Source organism: Bos mutus, chromosome 11 (assembly GCF_027580195.1).
Source record: "Bos mutus isolate GX-2022 chromosome 11, NWIPB_WYAK_1.1, whole genome shotgun sequence".
In the NCBI taxonomy this organism is placed as follows: Eukaryota; Metazoa; Chordata; class Mammalia; order Artiodactyla; family Bovidae; genus Bos; species Bos mutus.
Window position 1 is genome coordinate 44391073 of NC_091627.1, and position 19235 is coordinate 44410307.

The following is a 19235-nucleotide window of genomic DNA, read 5'->3' on the forward strand; positions in this document are numbered from 1 at the left end:
AAAGAACACCCAGGGCTGATCTTCTTTAGAATGGACTGGTTGGATCTCCTTGCACCCGAAAGGACTCTCAAGAGTCTTCTCCAACACCACAGTTCAAAAGCATCAATTCTTCGGTGCTCATCCTTCTTCACAGTCCAACTCTCACATCCATACATGACCACAGGAAAAACCATAGCCTTGACTAGACGGACCTTTGTTGGCAAAGTAATGTCTCTGCTTTTCAATATACTATCTAGGTTGGTCATAACTTTCCTTCCAAGGAGTAAGTGTCTTTTAATTTCATGGCTGCAGTCACCATCTACAGTGATTTTGGAGCCCCCCAAAATCAAGTCTGACACTGTTTCCACTGTTTCCCCATCTATTTCCCATGTAGTGATGGGACCGGATGCCATGATCTTAGTTTTCTGAATGTTGAGCTTTAAGCCAACTTTTTCACTCTCCACTTTCACTTTCATCAAGAGGCTCTTTAGTTCCTCTTCACTTTCTGCCATAAGGGTGGTGTCATCTGCATATCTGAGGTTATTGATATTTCTCCTGACAATCTTGATTCTGGCTTGTGCTTCTAGCCCAGCGTTTCTCATGATGTACTCTGCATATAAGTTAAATAAGCAGGGTGACAATATACAGCCTTGATGTACTCCTTTTCCTATTTGGAACCAGTCTGTTGTTCCATGTCCAGTTTTAACTGTTGCTTCCTGACCTGCATACGGATTTCTCAAGAGGCAGGTCAGGTGGTCTGGTATTCCCATCTCTTTCAGAATTTTCCACAGTTTATTGTGATCCACACAGTCAAAGGCTTTGGCATAGTCAATAAAGCAGAAATAGATGTTTTTCTGGACCTCTTGCTTTTTCCATGATCCAGCCTAGCATCTTCCAAATGTTTTATAAGCACATGGTTTTATAAATGTTTGAAGTATCAATGTTTTTTTGTCTTTTTTTTAGAACTTTGTTTATTGGCTGTGCTGAGTCTTTGTTACTGAGTGAGTTTTCTCTAGTTGTGAGTGGGGACTACTTTTCGTTGTGGTATGTGAGCTGCTCATTGCTATGGCTTCTCTTTTGAAGCACAGGATCTAGGACTCATGGGCTTCTGTAGCTGTTGCTTCTGGGCTCTAGAGCAGGCTCATGTTTGTTGCTTATGGGCTTAGTTCCTCTGTGGCATGTGGGATCCTCCTGGATCAGGGATTAAACCCATGTCTCCTGCACTGGCAAGAGGGTTCTTTATCATTGAGACACCAAGGAAGCCCCAAGTTTTTTCCTTTAAAAAATTTTCACTGGTATTCATTTTGTTCTTATATAGGAACCTCCTCAAATCCTTTTGATTCTTTGAGTAGTTGTTGATGGTTTTCTTACTTCATGTTATGACGGGATATTCATGTTACACTTTTATGTTCCAGATTTGCAAACTGCCATTTCTCTAAGGAGTCCTAGTTTTTTTTAGTAGGAAATGGTACTTAGAAATTATAGTCTAGGTGTTCCTTGTAGCAAGGTGTTCCTTGCTACACCTCTGATCAAAGGCTGATTGGTCATGATCGCCAAGCCTTTTTAGTGGGTAGAGCTAGAAAATAAAGTTTCCTTTTTAAAGAAAAAATATGAGTTTGTTCTAGGAATGTTCCAGGATGGTTCCACTGTGTACTGATAAATTTAGGACTGTAGAGTTTTTGTTTCTTCAAGTTTGCATATATATTTACCTTTCCAGCAGGCTAAAAACTGTGCTTCCTAATGACACCAACATAATTACTCATTTCTTTTATCCAGCAATATACATAGAATCGGAGAAGGCAGTGGCAACCCACTCCAGTACTCTTGCCTGGAAAATCCCATGGACGGAGGGGCTTGGTGGGCTACAGTCCATGGGGTCGCTAGGAGTCAAACACGACTGAGCGACTTCACTTTCACTTTTCACTTTCATGCACTGGAGAAGGAAATGGCAACCCACTCCAGTGTTCTTGCCTGGAGAATCCCAGGGATGGGGGAGCCTGGTGGGCTGCCGTCTATGGGGTCGTACAGAGTAGGACACGACTGAAGCAACTTAGCAGCAGCAGCAGCATACATAGAATTGGGCTTCCCAGGTGATGCTAGTGGTAAAGAACCTGCCTGGCACTGTAGGAGATGTAAGAGACGCAGGTTTGATCCCTGAATTGGGAAGATCCCTTGGAGGAGGGCATGGCAACCAAGTCCAGTATTCTTGCCTGGAGAATCCTATGAACAGAGGAGCCTGGAGGGCTACGGTCCGTAGGGTTGCAGAGTTGGACACGACTGAAGTGACTTAGCACACACATACACAGAGTGCTCTCAGAACTAACAATAGTACTACTACAAACACATAGGATTTCTTTTTGTTTTTCTTAAGGTATATCCCTTATGGGATGAATGGATAAATTCCTATTTTAAAGTCACTTGAAATAATTTCCTCTTTTGTAGATTTGCCTCTAGTTTAATACATAGTTAAGCTCATTTATTTGATTTGCTTTTGATATTTAAGGGTTGCTGTTTTTAGGTGTAACATTGTTTTACAACTATGTTAAGTGGTTACATGGTTCCAAAGTCAAATCTATGAAAGAGAAGGTAATTTGGAGAAATTTTACTTCTGTCTTGGTCTCCTTCCTCTCTATCTACTCCTGTTAGTCATCATTTTAAAAAGTTTTAGTCTATATTTATCCATCTATCTGTCCTTCGTCTTAGATAAGCAATTGCATACTGTACATAGTTTTCTCCACCTTACTGTTTTTACCTTACATATACCCTGTAGATCATGCTATAGTACACATTCTCAATGGAGAATATCACCTCAGGGAGGGGAAATTGGTTCTTGAAGGGTAAAAAAAAGGTCTTGAATTTTACAATGGTTTGTTGTGCTCCAAAGGCCACGGTACCTAAACGGATATACAGTATATCTGTGATATTAAAATTTCATGGGGGATGATGAGGAATAAAAATGTCTAAAAGGATGTTTTGGGGAGGCAGTAATGACAAAAAGGTTGAGAAACTGCTCTGTAGCAGTATATAGTATATTCAGTTCAGTTCAGTTGCTCAGTCGTGTCCGACTCTTTGCGATCCCATGAATTGATATTAATTGCAGGTTAATAGGGCCTTGCAGATTATATTTTGCAGATACATAGGGTCTGTTATGCCACTGTCTATAAGTGACTTAGCAGCAGCAGCAACAGCATGATACAACTAGCCTTCTGTTCGTCAGCATTTAGGTTGTTGCCATTCCTTTGCCATTATCAACAGTGCTGCAATGAATGTGCATTCTTTTGTATTTTTACCTATATACTTTTGAGACAGATTCTGAAAGTGAGATTCCTAGGTCAAAGGCTAATTGCCTCTGTAATTTTGCAGGACACTGTCAAATTCCTTTTATGGTAGTATTGTAGTTTATAATAGTGGATATGGTCTAAATTAGTTCATTATGACATGTCACCATTTATGAGAACCTTATTAGACTTCTAATTAGCTGTAAGAAATATAATTTTCATATTACAAAATGCAGATTTATATTATTTCACTCATACTTTTTCAAATTATCACTATACTACTACCATATGTTGTTCATAAACGAAAAGCAATGGATCTGTCTAAAAGGCCACATGCTTTAGACTAATTTTTTTAAATGTGCTGTATCTATCTGGTCATAGTCAGGACAGTTGCTGACATTGAGTTTGTTTTTCAAGTAAATGTAGCATAAGATTTTAAAATGTTTTTTATTTAATTATAAATGTTTAAATTTAAGAGAAATTTCACTTAAGTTTTGAAATGCTTTGTACCAATTAGATTACCTGGTTTTCTTCAACCCATTGTTTTCATGAAACTATTCGATTGTATGGCAAAAATCCCTTTGGATATTAAGATATTCATCCTTAGTTCCCTTAAGAGCAGGGATTAACTACATGGAACCCTTCTTGTCATTTGGACCATACGTGTTTTTTCCAGGGAAAAGGTTCCACATTTTTTTAGTAATACTTCCCCTTATCACCCCCACAATTTGGCTCAAGTTAGAGTCCCTCTCACTTTAACCCTAACTAGCATCTGCAAATATTAAAGAGATAGGTTAAAAAGGAACATTATATTTTATGAGAAAAAGTTCCAGGGATAGATTGTAGCTCAGTATTTTTATTTTTTCATTCTTATATTCTGATGACTTTCAGTTTAATGGCCTGAGGGATGTTGCACAGTAACTCAAACTGATTGTGACAGAGATTAATTGAATCAGTCTGTCCCTATAGTTCTTCAGATATTTATGTATACCCAGAACAGGGCCTGCTACACAGTATGTGCTTATATTTATTGCATAAATAAATGACTGAGGAGCTACTGACATTTATATTCAGTAAGTGGTTAATGAGGAAAGGATTTTAGAATATATGATTACTTCGTCTGTGCAAAAAGGACTAAAAAAACAGTCATGAAGTTTTATAGAACCAGGTTTCCTATAGCATATTTAACTGTTTGGAGGTTAAAGATATAAAAGGAAAAATAGAATTTGGGAGACAATGTGAAACTGTCACAGTTATTTTTGTTAAGTTAAAAGACTTCATTTTATTAAAATGTCACCTTGTTGCACAAGTACTATCAGCTAGAAAACTTTTGCTGCCTAGTTGATCCCTTGATTTTGGAGTAAATATGGGTTTTTAGTAAATATAGGTAACATGTCCCTCTTCCTTTGTAGGCATTTGGGATCACAGCTTTGTGAATTAGAAAAACTGATAGATAAAATGATGATTGCAGAATTTTCTACTTATTCTCACAGTGACTTAAATAGACCATTGGAAGATGACTGTCACATTTTAGAAGAGGTATGTCCTTTGAACTCTAGAATGAAATTGATCTCATTGCTTAGTGTTATTTCCTAACGCCTTAGTATAGAACATTCTTCTTAGGTTATAGTGGGCAAAATTATCTTCAGTATCAGTCTGTGTGAGACCTATGAAATCTTTGACTATGTGACTTTAGAAAGCACTATACTTGTTTATTAACCTTTGAAATTAGAGAATAAATAATTTTATAGCTTAATTAAAAATGGAAATTAAAGTCTTTATATAGCTTATAACCCAAGTTCCAAATGTAGATATAGGATGATTAACTTATATCCTTGTGTATGCATGTAGTGGAGTGTGTCTTATATAAAAAGTGATCGTTATTGTATGGTATTTTACCTGTCATTCACATTCACTGAGCACCTGTTATGAACATATTTTATGCATGTGCATGCACAAATGCATCATATTTGGTAATTTATTTGGTAACTTCTTAATGCTGATTATTGCCAAGAACTATTAATAGTAAAGAATCCAAAAAGCCCTGATAGCAGCCTAATCAGTTAAAGAGATTTTTGTGTTAGCAGTTAATTCTCCACAAATAATCCAGGTCATCATTCCAGTGTTGTAGACCACTAATTTAAAAGCACAGGGCTTATAGAGTATTTATTAGTCATCAGGGTTTGAGAAGAATACTTTCTAGCTTCTTATTGAAACTAGACTAAAATATATTGTTCTGCCCCCAAACCAGCTTCATTTGATCCACTGTAGTAGGATGGGATTTGACTGTTTTAGAATAATGACTGCAAAAATCTGATGACAAGATTGCTTTGGAAAAGGGTTTTTAAGGCTTCTAGAAAATACCATATGCAATATAGAAATTTCAGGGTTAAACAATTGATTATTTCTACTTCTAAGTGAGATTATTTTGTACTTAAATTGTGACATTGTATACCCTTTTGTTTTACTAGGAAAGACTAATCTCTCTTGTATTTGGACTTTTAAAACAAAGAAAACTTAATTTTTTAGAAATATATAGTGAAGAAATGATTATTACAGCAAAGAATATCATTAAACAGGTAATTGTACTTTTTTATTTTATAAATTTTGGTCTAGAATCTTTTGTGAAGTTTATTTTTACATGATCTTGTAATATATGCAGTATCATAATATTTTCTCATTTATTAAAAAAATTTAAATATAGAAAACCAGAACAAAGAAAAATATAGCCCAGCTAGTCAAAAAGATTATCATTTGACTATTTAAAAGTGTAAGTAGTTACTGGTGTTTTTCATTGGTGCTGTCGTACTATATATATAATTTTGAATTGTACAAATATTTCAGTTTGAATCATAACATAAACATTTCCTCATAAGCCTTCAGAAAGATCACTTTTAAAGGTTATATAAAATTCCATCAACATCCTGTTACTTAAACCTGTTTAACCTTTCCTCTGTGTTAAATATTTAGGTCATTTTCTGTTTGGTAGTATAAAGATCACTGTGACAAACAACTTTGGTATAAAGTTTTGTTTGTTTAGTTTTTTCATATTTAAGACTGTTGTCTTAATAACTGATTCCTGAAGTAGAATTGTTGGTCAGAGAGTGAAAAGTATTCTTAAATTGTTTGATGCATGGAGTTGAATTGTTTTTATTTTTTTTTACTAAAAAAAGATTTTACCAGTAGTGTATACTTACACCTGGAGAAGGAAATGGCAACCCACTCCAGTGTTCTTGCCTGGAGAATACCAGGGACAGGGGAGCCTGGTGGGCTGCCATCTATGGGGTGGCACAGAGTCGGACACGACTGAAGTGACTTAGCAGTAGCAGCAGCATACTTACACCAGCATTTCTTCTTATCCTGAGCTCTAAGAAATTATCATGTAAACTAAAATCTATTGTTTTTTTTAGTATTCTTTGATATTTGTTTTGACTTTCCAAATAAATCTAATTCACTGAACTTTAGTTTTTCTGTATTTGAAAAATAACAATTTTGAATGTATTTGTTAGGCTTAACTGATCATCATCGTTAGGTTAAATGTACATTTTTTAGTTTTTAATGTTTAAATAAAACAAGCAAGAACTAAATATACACATATCTTATGACTAGCAATTCTATTTCTAGGTAATTTACCCATCAGAAATTTGTACATAGACCACCAAAACAGCACAAGCATTTCATGGCAGCATATTTGTAATAAAAAAAAACAAAACTGGAAAAACCCAAATTTTTCATCAGTAGGAAAGGTAAATAAAATTATAGCATATTTGCATCACTGAATTCTATAACAGCAATGAGAATGAATAATTACATGGAACAAACAACATGGATGTTCACATACATACTGTGGAGCCAAGGAAGCCAGACACAGAAGAGTACACACTGTATGATTCCACTGACCTAAAAATTCAAACATGGGCAAAATTAGTCTATAATGTTGGGAATTAGGATAGTAATGTCTTTGGGGAGGAAGTAGTGACCAGGAGGGGAATAAGAGAGGGGGTGACTGGTAATGTTCAATTTCATAATCTGAGTTCTGTTTAAATAGGTGTACTCTACTTGTAAAATAAATATTGAGCTATAAATATAATTTGTTCAGTTTTCTGTATGTATATTTTAAACAGTTTTTAAAAACTGCTGTGCTTTAATTGCTGGACTTCTAAGTCTGAGCATTTATTTTTTTAAAACTTTAAACTTTTGCATGCATTATGAGGAAGTGTGACCTCCAAAGTGAATTTCTTTTAGAATTTTAGTATGAGGCTTAAACCATGTTCCCAAGAATTATAGTTCTATGGGGATTTTTTGTGTGCATGTATTGTGTGTTTGTTTATGTGTGTAACTTTGAACAGTTTTAACAGTAGGAAATTTTGATTAGTACAGTTTAAGCATTATCTGGAATAATTATTTAATAGGGTAAGGGTACTGCTGCAATTTGTAAGAGACAAAAGAGAGGTTTGGTAAAATGATTATCATAGTCATTGAAGCCCTTTTTAATAAACAATGAACATGTAGTACTAAAGATGTTAATCCAATTTTTTTCCTTAAATTTTGCAGTGTGTGATTAATAAAGTTTCACAAATAGAAGATATAGACACAGATGTTGTTTTGAAGTAAGTATAAATATTAAGTTGGGGTTACCAGTCAGGGAAAAGATAACACATTAGAATAAGGAGGATTTAGTTAAGGAATTATTTGCTAAAGTATGGGCAGAGTATAGGAAAATCACAAGTGATAGTGCAGTGCCTTTAAGGGACAAAGAGAGCGTTAATAGAATTCAGAAGGAGGAAACAATGTAAGTAGTTAGAATAATTTTGTAGTAATTGAATTGATGTTCAGTGGAGGGGGCCAGTCATTCTGTGGTAACCACTCCGGGCAGAGACGGAACTATCAGCACCTTTCCTCCTTTCAGTCTTTTGCAAGGGCTCCTTAATGGCCAAGCCCACAGGTCAGCCTCCCAGGGCTGAGAGAGGGTGGAGATGTACATAGAGATGGAGGATGGAAATTGAAGAAGAGTAGCAGTGCTAAATTTGTTTAGCCATATAATTAAAACACAGTTAACTTTGAGAAGTTTGAATGCATGACTTAGAATTGCCCATGTCTGTAATTTTTTGTTTTCCCTTGAAATTTCTGTTCTTCTACTTGAGAAAAATAGTGATAAGTATTTTATGACTATGAATTTCTTGTTCATATACATATATAAGTTTTATTAACTGGTCTAAGATATGAATAGTAATATGGACAACTGTAAAACTTCTCTGGGCCAAGTTCATAGAATGAGAATTGTGGAGTTCTAATTTGCACACTTAACCTAGTGAAAGCTCAGGTTCAGAATTAGTTGAAGCAGTCCTAATAAAGCAAGGATCACTAGTAGTTGGAAAAATTAAGTTATTGGATCATTGCTAAAGGTCCTACATACATGGACAGTCAGTTTTTAATTTTTTTCTTCCGTATGGAATTTTCTTAACTTAGAGAACATCCTATATCTCAAAAATATAGGAGTACCTTTTGGGAATAAAGTCCTAAGTGTAGCATCATTAATTAAAAATTTAGAGTAATAAGTCATTATAGTGTTCTGAAATATCTTTATGGAATTCTGTTTTTTTTTTTAAGAATTGATTGATGTCAGCTATAAAAATACTGGCTATACTTTTATGTATTATACTAATATAATATTTAGTGTGTGTATATATATATAAAAACATTCTAAATATAAATATTGGCTAATACATAGCATTTTTTTATTCATTGTACATTGTCCTGAGTACTTATTGACTCAGTTAATACTCACATCTACCATATATGGTAGCTTCTATCACTTTTTCCATATTGGCTTCCCTGGTGGCTCAGTGGTAAAGAATCTGCCTGTAATGCAGGAGACGTGAGTTCAATCCCTGGGTTGGGAAGATCCCCTGGAGAAGGAAATGGCAACCCACTCCAGTATTCTTGCCTGGAGAATCCCCATGGACAGAGGAGCCTGGCAGGCTATCGTTCATGGGGTTGGAAAAGAGTTGGACATGACTGAGAGACTTTCACTCACTAAGTCACTTGGCCAGAGTCACACAACTAGTTAAGTGGCAGGGCTGGATCTTGAACCAAGGCACCGTGGCTCAAGAGCCCATACTCTTAGCCACTATGCCATGTTACCCTTCATATATAGAAAAGTACTTTTAGTTTGTGTTTAGAAAAATAGGTTATTAAGCTTTTTAGGGGAGCTGTTTTGTTTCTCATTTTTATTCCAGCATATATCTTTTCCACATTTAACCTAAATTAGTTTATTTCTCTATCCCTTTACGTCAAATGATCACAAAGCATGTTCGCATGGAATTAATACATGATAAAGATGTCTTAGAGATGTTTAAACAAGGAGTTGTTTAGTAATTGACTTCTTCGTCTCTATTGTATAATTCTAGATTAAATTGCATTTTATTATTTTGTTACTAGATAGTATTCAGTGTAGTTTCCTCCAGCTTGTAGATAACATCATGTAGATAATGGCCCCAAGACAGTCGTTATTTTTGTTTGAATTTTTTTTCTAGGCTTGCAGATCAGATGAGAATGTTGAATTTTCCTCAGTGGTTTGATTTACTAACGGATATTTTCTCCAAGTTTACAATTTTCCTACAGAGAGTTAAGGTAAGCTTATGTGATTTATCAGTTTGTCCAGAATATCCCTAAAATTGTCGGCTTTCTAGACACAAAAATTTGAATAAAACAAATTTTTTATTTTTGCAATTTTTCTAAAGGAGCTTTGTTTTAAATAAGATTTGAAGTGCTTCAGAGTATTTTGGTAACTTTTTTTTATAATTCTGGATGATTTATTTCATTTTAAAAAGAAATATGCTTACTTGGCATTAAATATTATACAGTAATATTTCCTTTTGTGATTTTGTGATGCTTGAATCTATCTAGATTATCTATAGTTAAAATATTGTGAAACACTCAAAAATCTATCCCATAACACTTAATTTTTCTAGGAATTTAATATTAATATTATGTTGATACCATAATATTTTTAACATACGGTTCATATTTACGTTACTCTACTAATGTTCTTTATTGTAGGTTTTTACTTCATTTTTAAACCTGGGATCCAATCATGTATCATGCATTACATTTAATTACTTTGTGGTCAAGCCAGTTAATTTTAATCCAATCGTTATAAGGAAAAGAATACATGTCACACAGCATTTTTCAGAAGAAAAGATGTCATAGACTCTAATATGTGTTTGTTGGGATTACCAACATGTCATAACTGTTTTAATAAGACAGTCCTTAGGAATTACTGAGTATAAGAGGCTGTTAGTGAAATGTGATATTCTTTGAATTATCAGGTGTCAATATTGCTTTTATGTTCTAGTCAAGATCCCTGGCACCTCCTGAGTTTCATATTAAAAATGATCTGGGGGACTTAGGTATTTATCTATAATATGATTTTCTTATTAAAATTGGGATGATGCTCTACATCACATATATAAGCTTTCTGGTTGAAACGGGAAAAGTTTTTATAAAATGTGATTCATTGCATTTAATTTAGACTCCTACCAAAATGTTGATCTTATCTGTTGATAGTGATAGATATCAAACCTGTATCTGTGAATTGTACAGTATAAGGCCATGTTTTCACTTTTTCTTATATTCCCACCATGACTTCATCACACACTTCTGGATATATAGAACCATTGCATTTAATTTAGACTCCTACCAAAATGTTGATCTTATCTATTGATAGTGATAGATATCAAACCTGTATCTGTGAATTGTACAGTATAAGGCCATGTTTTCACTTTTTCTTATATTCCCACCATGACTTCATCACACACTTCTGGATATATAGAACTCCTACATTGTATAGTTGGAATTGGCCAACTTTTTGCCAGTAATTTTTAAAATAGCCGTCTTACTTTTAGATTCAATATCAGTTAAACTAAGCCAAATTACTATTTGATGTATGTGCTGTATGAAAACAGTGATTTGTCCTAATTGTAGCTTCTCATTTTCACATTTAGGCCACTTAAACTAATATTATTGTAAAACATCTTTGAAGATGATGTTTGATTTTTAAATACAGTAGTTTTTCTTTGGAAAAGTTTATGATTCATTCTAGGGCATGATTTCACTGAAACATAATATTAGAAACTTCATTTTTAATGAAGATTTTTAAATAACTACAAATTGGAAAGAACTCTGATGTCTAACATAGAAATGGTAAAATTAGTTATGCCTAGTTGGCAACCCACTCCAGTGTTCTTGCTTGGAGAATCCCAGGGGACGGGGAAGCCTGGCGGGCTGTCATCTATGGGGTCTCACAGAGTCGGACACGACTGAAGCAACTTAGCAGTAGCGGTAGCAGTATACTCACTAGTACAGAATGTCATGCAGGCAAGGATTTTTAATGATTGAAGAAAATGCATACATTATAACATTAAGTGAAGAAACAAGACAGAGACCTATTTATGTAGTATGTTCTTAGCTGTGTTAAAAATGTTTTTTTATTTTTTTTACCTCTTCATCTGCATAGACCAGAGACAGCTTGTCTTTTTGTGGTTATCTTTAGATGGTAGAATTATGTGTAATTTAAACTTGTTATTCATTCTTTTCTCTTTTCCCTAAGTTTTCTACAGAGAGTCATTACATTTTTGTAACTGAAGTATAGTTGACTTACAGTGTTGTATTGGTTTCTGGTATACAGAAAAGTGATTCAGTTATTCAGTTACATGTATTCATTTTATAGTCTTTTCCATTATAGCTTATTACAGGATGTTGAATATAGTTCCCTGTGCTGTACAGTAGGACCATTGTTTACCTGTTTTATATAGTTTGTATCTGCTAATCCCAAACTCCTAATTTATCTATACCCTGCCCTGCTCTTTCCCCTTTGGTAACCATAAGTTTGTTTTCTATGTCTGTGAGTCTATTTCTTCTTTGTAAATGAGTTCATTTCTATCTCTTTTTTCTTTGGATTCTACCTATAAGTGACATCGTGTGGTATATGGTATTGTCTTTGTGTATATAACTTACTTCACTTAGTATGATAATTTCTAGATCTGTCCATGTTGCTGCATGGATTGATGGCATTTTTCATTCTTTTTATGGCTGAATAATATTCCACTGTGTGTATTTACCACATCTTTTTACCCATAATCTGTCAGTGGACATTTCCATGTCTTGGCTATTGTAAATAGTACTGCTATGAATATTGGGTTGCATACATCTCTTCTAATTAGAGTTTTCTCCAGATATATGCCCAGGAGTGGGATCACTGTATCATATGATAACTCTATTTTTAGTTTTTTAAGGAATTTCCATTCTGTTTTCCATAGTGGCTGCACCAATTTACATTCTCACCAGTGGTGTCAGAAGGAACCTTTTTCTCCATATCCTCTCCAGCATTTATTATTTGTATACTTTTTGAAGATGGACATTCTGATCAGTGTGAGGTGATACCTCATTGTGGTTATGGATAGTATTTCTCTAATAATTAGCAGTATCAAGCATCTTTTCATGTGCCTTTTGGCTGTCTGTGTGTCTTCTTTGGAGAACTGTCGAGATCTGCCCATTTTTTGATTTGGTGTTTTTTTTTTTTTTTTGACCTATATAAACTGTTTGTATATTTTGGAAATTAATTCCCTGTAGGTCACATATTTTCAAATATTTTCTCCTAGTCTTTTCATTTTGTTTGTGGTTTCCTTTGCTGTGCAAAAGCTTTTAAGTATAATTAGGTCCCATTTGTTTATTATTATTTTTATTTCCATAACTCTAAGAGTCAGCTCCACAAAAATATTGCTGCAATTTATATCCAAGAGCATTCTGCCTGTGTTTTCCTCTAGGAGTTTTATAGTCTCTGATCTTACATTTAGTTCTTTAATCAATTTTGAGTTTATTTTTGTAGATGGTGTTAGAGTGTTCTGATTTCATTCTTTCACATGTAGCTTGTTTTCCCAGTACTACTTGTTGAAGAGGCTGTCTTTTCTCCATTGTATATTCTTGTATTCTTTATTATAGATTAATTGACCACAAGTGTGTATGTTTATTTGGGGGCATTAATTGTATTTTAAATTTTTATTAGAATTTTTGTTTATTGTTTATACCCCATAGTTTAGTATAATTTGTATAGCTGAAAAAGAAAATAATCCTTAAATGCAGCTTGACAGTCTTTTCAAGAGATTTTTAACTCTTAGATTTTCAATTTGTTACATAGACAGTTCTGGACTATCATTTTAGAGTCTTAATTAATATGGTTACCAGATTATTTCATTCACTATTCTCAAGACTGGAAAAATTTATTTTGGTTGTTCTGGTATTTAAACATGAACTTAACTATAAATTGCTGCAATAGGAAAGTTCAGAAAGTAAATCATGTGCCTACATTTATTTTTTAAATGCATTTATTAGGTAGTTACTTTGTGCCAGGTTACTGTTCTGAGCACTTTATTTTTATTATTATTATTTTGGAATTTTTTATTGGAGTATACTTGCTTTACCCTACTGTTGAATCTATTATGTATTGTGAAATCTTCTGGCATTCTTAAACAAGAATGATTCTGGACTTAGAAAAAAAATAATCACAAACCTTTAAAACTTGTAGATATGGTGAAAACAGTGAAGAAGAACCCCTAAGAGAACAGCTAATACACTGTATATAGAAAATTTATTGTACTAGCTAAGATGTTATCAGTTAAATGTGGCAAAATGTCCAAATCAAACTAATTTAAACAATAAAAGAAGTGTATTGGCTTGAGGAACTTAAAACAGTGCAAAAACAATAGACTTCAGTTTTGGTGTGGTCATTGTTTTCTTGATTAGTTTCACTGTTTTATTTCATTTCTACCTTCTCTTTTTTGACTTCACTTTTAAAGTAACTAACCTAATTATAGCAAAATGTCTATATATATCAGTTTCAAGTCTTCCACATTTGTATACTATACCTCCTAGAAAAGATTTTTTTCTTCTTTAGTCATCAAATGAAAGTCCTTAGTTTTAATCCATTGGGTTAATTTAGGTCACATATCAAATCACTGTGGTAAAAAAATGCTATGCACTGATTGGTTTGGGTCTGGATTTTCTTCTTATTTCTAATCCTGTGGCAAGGAGGTTTGGGAGCATATTGGGTGGCTATGCAGGACTGAACCTGAACCTGGAAGGTGGACTCAGTTTTGCATAGCTGGCCTATGGGTGAGGTGCAGATTAATTGCTAAGGGAGAGAAAGACTATGTTTAATTTTTTTTTAATGAGAAAATTCTTTGAGAAAGGAAATCACCAAGAGAGAAGAGATAAGGAAGAAGATAGGCAGAAATGAAGATGGGAGAGGTAGCATATTAAAGATTAAGACAGCAGTAAGGATTAAAAGCCGCAATGGAATAGTATAGCAGGGAGCAGGTTTGTGACAATAGAGAAATTACTAAAAAAAAAAAAAAGAGAGAGAGAAATTACTGATGAGCAGGGAAGATATACAGTCTCCATAGACTTGAAGGCTCAGAATCTCTGTCTAATACTGTATGGAATATTCACTTAGAGTACATTTAGTCCCAAATACACAGGAACAGTATGAAAAGGCAAAAAATAGGACACTGAAAGATGAACTCCCCAGGTCGGTAGGTGCCCAATATGCTACTGGAGATCAGTGGAGAAATAACTCCAGAAAGAATGAAGGGATGGAGTCAAAGCAAAAACAACACACAGTTGTGAATGGGACTGGTGATAGAAGCAGGGTTCGATGCTGTAAAGAGCAATATTGCATAGGAACCAGGAATGTTAGGTCCATGAATCAAGGCAAATTGGAAGTTGTCAAACAGGAGTTGACAAGAGTGAACATCGACATTCTAGGAATCAGTGAACTAAGATGGACTGGAACGGGTTAATTTAACTCAGATGACCATTATATCTACTACTGCAGGCAGGATACCCTCAGAAGAAATGGAGTAGCCATCATGGTCAACAACAGAGTCCGAAATGAAGTACTTGGATGCAATCTCAAAAACGACAGAATGATCTCTTGTTTGTTTCCAAGGCAAACCATTCAGTATCACAGTAATCCAAGTCTATGCCCTGACCAGTAACGCTGAAGAAGCTGAAGTTGAACAGTTCTGTGAAGGCCTACAAGACCTTTTAGAACTAACGCCCAAAAACGATGTCCTTTTCATTATAGGGGACTGGAATACAAAAGTAGGAAGTCAAGAAACACCTGGAGTAACAGGCAAATTTGGCCTTGGAGTACAGAATGAAGCAGGGCAAAGGCTAATAGAGTTCTGCCAAGAGAACACACTGGTCATAGCAAACACCCTCTTCCAACAACACAAGAGAAGACTACACATGGACATCGCCAGATGGTCGACACTGAAATCAGACTGATTATGTTCTTTGCAGCCAAAGATGGAGAAGCTCTATACAGTCAGCCAAAACAAGACTGGGAGCTGACTGTGGCTTGGATAATGAACTCCTTATTGCCAAATTCAGACTGAAATTGAAGAAAGTGGAGAAAACCACTAGACCATTTGGGTATGACCTAAATCAAATCCCTTATGACTATACCGGAGAAGGCAATGTCACCGCACTCCAGTACTCTTGCCTGGAAAATCCCATGGATGGAGGAGCCTGGTAGGCTGCAGTCCATGGAGTCGCTGAGGGTTGGACACAACTGAGCGACTTCACTTTCACTTTTCACTTTCATGCATTGGAGAAGGAAATGGCAACCCACTCCAGTGTTCTTGCCTTGAGAATCCCAGGGATGCGGGAGCCTGGTGGGCTGCTGTCTGTGGGGTCACACAGAGTTTGACACGACTGAAGTGACTTAGCAGTAGCAGTATGACTATACAGTGGAAGTGAGAAATAGATTTAAGGGACTAGATCTGATAGACAAAATGCCTGATGAACTGTGGACGGAGGTTCGTGACATTGTAACAAAGACAGGAATCAAGACCATCCCCAAGAAAAAGAAATGCGAAAAAGCAAAATGGCTGGCTGGGGAGGCCTTACATATAGCTGTGAAAAGAAAGGAAGTGAAAAGCAAAGGAGAAAAGGAAAGATACATCCATTTGAATGCATTTGCTAGAGAATAGCAAATAGAGATAAGAAAGCCTTCCTCAGTGATCAGTGCAAAGAAATAGAGGAAAACAATAGAATGGGAAAGACTAGAGATCTCTTCAAGAAAAATAGAGATACCAACAGAGCATTTCATGCAAATATGGGCATAATAAAGGACAGAAATGGTAGGGACTTAACAGAAGCAGAAGATATTAAGAAGAGGTGGCAAGAATACACAGAAGAACTGTACAAAAAAGATCTTCATGACCCAGATAATCACGATGATATGATCACTGACCTAGAGCCAGACATCCTGGAATGTGAAGTCAAGTGGGCCTTAGAAAGCATCACTACGAACAAAGCTAGTGGAGGTGATGGAATTCCAGTTGAGCTATTTCAGATCCTGAAAGACGATGCTGTGAAAGTGCTGCACTCAATATGCCAGCAAATTTGGAAAACTCAGCGCTGGCCACAGGACTGGAAAAGGTCAGTTTTCAATCCAGTCCTAAAGAAAGGCAATGCTCAAACTACTGCACAGTTGCACTCATCTCACACGCTAGTGAAGTAATGCTTAAAATACTCCAAGCCAGGCTTCAGCAATACGCGAACCGTGAACTTCCAGATGTTCAAGCTGGTTTTAGAAAAGTCAAAGGAACCAGAGATCAAATTGCCAACGTCCTTTGGATCATGGAAAAAGAAAGAGAGTTCCAGAAAAACATCTGTTTCTGCTTATTGACTATGCCAAAGCCTTTGACTGTGTGGATCACAATAAACTGGAAAATTCTGAAATAGATGGGAATACCAGACCACCTGACCTGCCTCTTGAGAAACCTGTATGCAGGTCAGGAAGCAACAGTTAGAACTGGACATGGAACAACAGACTGATTCCAAATAGGAAAAGGAGTACATCAAGGTTGTATATTGTCACCTTGCTTATTTAACTTCTGTGCAGAGTACATCATGAGAAATGCTGGGCTGGAAGAAGCACAAGCTGAAATGAAGATTGCCGGGAGAAATATCAATAACCTCAGATATGCAGATGACACTACCCTTATGGCAGAAAGTGAAGAAGAACTAAGAGCCTCTTGAAGAAAGTGAAAGAGAAGAGTGAAAAAGTTGGCTTAAAGCTCAACATTCAGAAAACTAAGATCATGGCATCTGGTCCCATCACTTCAGGCAAATAGATGGGGAAACAGTGGAAAGAGTGGCTGACTTTATTTTTGGGGGCTCCAAAATCACTGCAGATGGTGATTGCAGCCATGAAATTAAAAGACGCTTACTCCTTGGCAGGAAGTTATGACTAACCTAGATAGCATATTAAAAAGCAGAGGTTTTTGCCAACAAAAGTCTGTCTAGTCAAGGCTATGGTTTTTCCACTGGTCAGGTATGGATGTGAGAGTTGGACTATAAAGAAAGCTGAGCGCAGAAGAATTTATGTTTTTGAGCTGTGATGTTGGAGAAGACTCTTGAGGGTCCCTTGGACTGCAAGGAGATCCAACCAATTCACCCTAAAGGAGATCAGTCCTGGGTGTTCACTGGAAGGACTGATGTTGAAGCTGAAACTCCAATACTTTGGTCACCTGTTGCGAAGAGCTGACTCATTTGAAAAGACCCTGATGCTGGGAAAGATTGAGGGCAGGAGGAGAAGGGGACAACAGAGGATGAGATGGTTGGATGGCATCACCTACTCGATGGACATGGGTTTGGGTAGACTCCAGGAGTTGGTGATGGACAGGGAGGCCTGGTGTGCTGCGGTTCATGGGATTGCCAAGAGTTGGACACGACTATCTGACTGAACTGAACTGAACTGAAAACAGAGTGTTTTAAACAAGGGGATTTATTAGTTCATATAACTAAAAAAAATCCATAGGTAGGTCAACCTTTAGGTGTTTAATAGAGAAGTTGATGATATTATCAAGCCTTAGTTTTGTTCTCCTGTGTTTTTCTCAGTCTGTCTTCTGTGTATCTTCTTTAGCTTTAAGCTCAGGTGTTTCGTTTGCTGATTGGCCCACCTTAGACCCTTATCCTATCTTTGGAGACTTAAATTTGGAGTCTGCTTCCCTAGAACCATGTAGATCCTGAAAAATAAATAATTTTGAGAAAGGAACAGCAAGTTATTAGAGTTCAACTTTGAATGTTAAAGTAGGAATATAGCTCCTTATTTCTTAGTAGTCCATGAAGACATTGATTTACGTAAATTTACACTTGATTCTTCTGCTTTTCAGTATTTATTAAATACCTCCTCCGTGCATGGTACTTATTGTTCTAGGCAGTAAGATACAGTATCTCATGGAGCTAACACTGTAGTGGAAAGAGACCTAGAACTGAAAAATTAAAAGCGATAACTGATATTTTTTAAAAATTGATTAATGGGATAGGATTGCTGATAGGAGTTAGAGGAGGCTTCTTTGAGGAAGTGACATTTGTGCAAGAACCTTAGTGATGAAAAGAAAACGTGTATGTAAACATCAAGGTGAAGAGCATTCCCAGCAGAGGAAACAACAAAGGTACTGAGATGGAAACAGTGAAATTTTAAAGAATAGGAAGAGAACCAAAATGTCTCAAGAACACTGAATGTGTGAGAAAAGATGTGAGATGAGGAGAAATGGATATAAAAGTAGATATGGTAAGGAATACAGATTGTGTTTTCTTTTTAAGTAAACACATCAATGAATATGATCCTCTGATAGGCAAGTTATGTTCAATGTAACCTATTTAAGAAGTGAGAGAAATATGCACTGCATTTTAGGGAGATCACCATTTACAAAATTAATTTGTAAGTATAGCCCTATGTCTAAACTTTAAAGGGAACCCATCTCTTCAGTAGTTCTTTTTTTACCAGTCACCTTTATTGTGTAACTGGAGATAGAAATTCTGATATATACATGACCTTGACTCATTTGTAAAATGCTCAAACATGCACAATCACTTCACTTTTGAAACCTTGGTACAAAATAT

The 19235-nt window shown here is 35.6% G+C and overlaps 1 protein-coding gene across 5 annotated transcripts in view; it reads left to right on the top strand.

The window, feature by feature from the left end:
- VPS54 (VPS54 subunit of GARP complex) overlaps nucleotides 1-19235 on the top strand; it is a 102647-nt gene that overhangs the window by 47977 nt on the left and 35435 nt on the right. For all 5 annotated transcript variants that reach the window (XR_011466038.1, XR_011466039.1, XM_070379376.1 and 2 more), the window contains 4 exons: nucleotides 4670-4796; nucleotides 5729-5836; nucleotides 7812-7867; nucleotides 9794-9890. Coding sequence is in view for 3 of the 5 variants with exons in the window: in XM_070379376.1 (XP_070235477.1) it covers nucleotides 4670-4796; nucleotides 5729-5836; nucleotides 7812-7867; nucleotides 9794-9890 (388 nt within the window). In the remaining 2 variants the exon portion in view is untranslated. The remainder of the gene's footprint in view (nucleotides 1-4669; nucleotides 4797-5728; nucleotides 5837-7811; nucleotides 7868-9793; nucleotides 9891-19235) is intronic.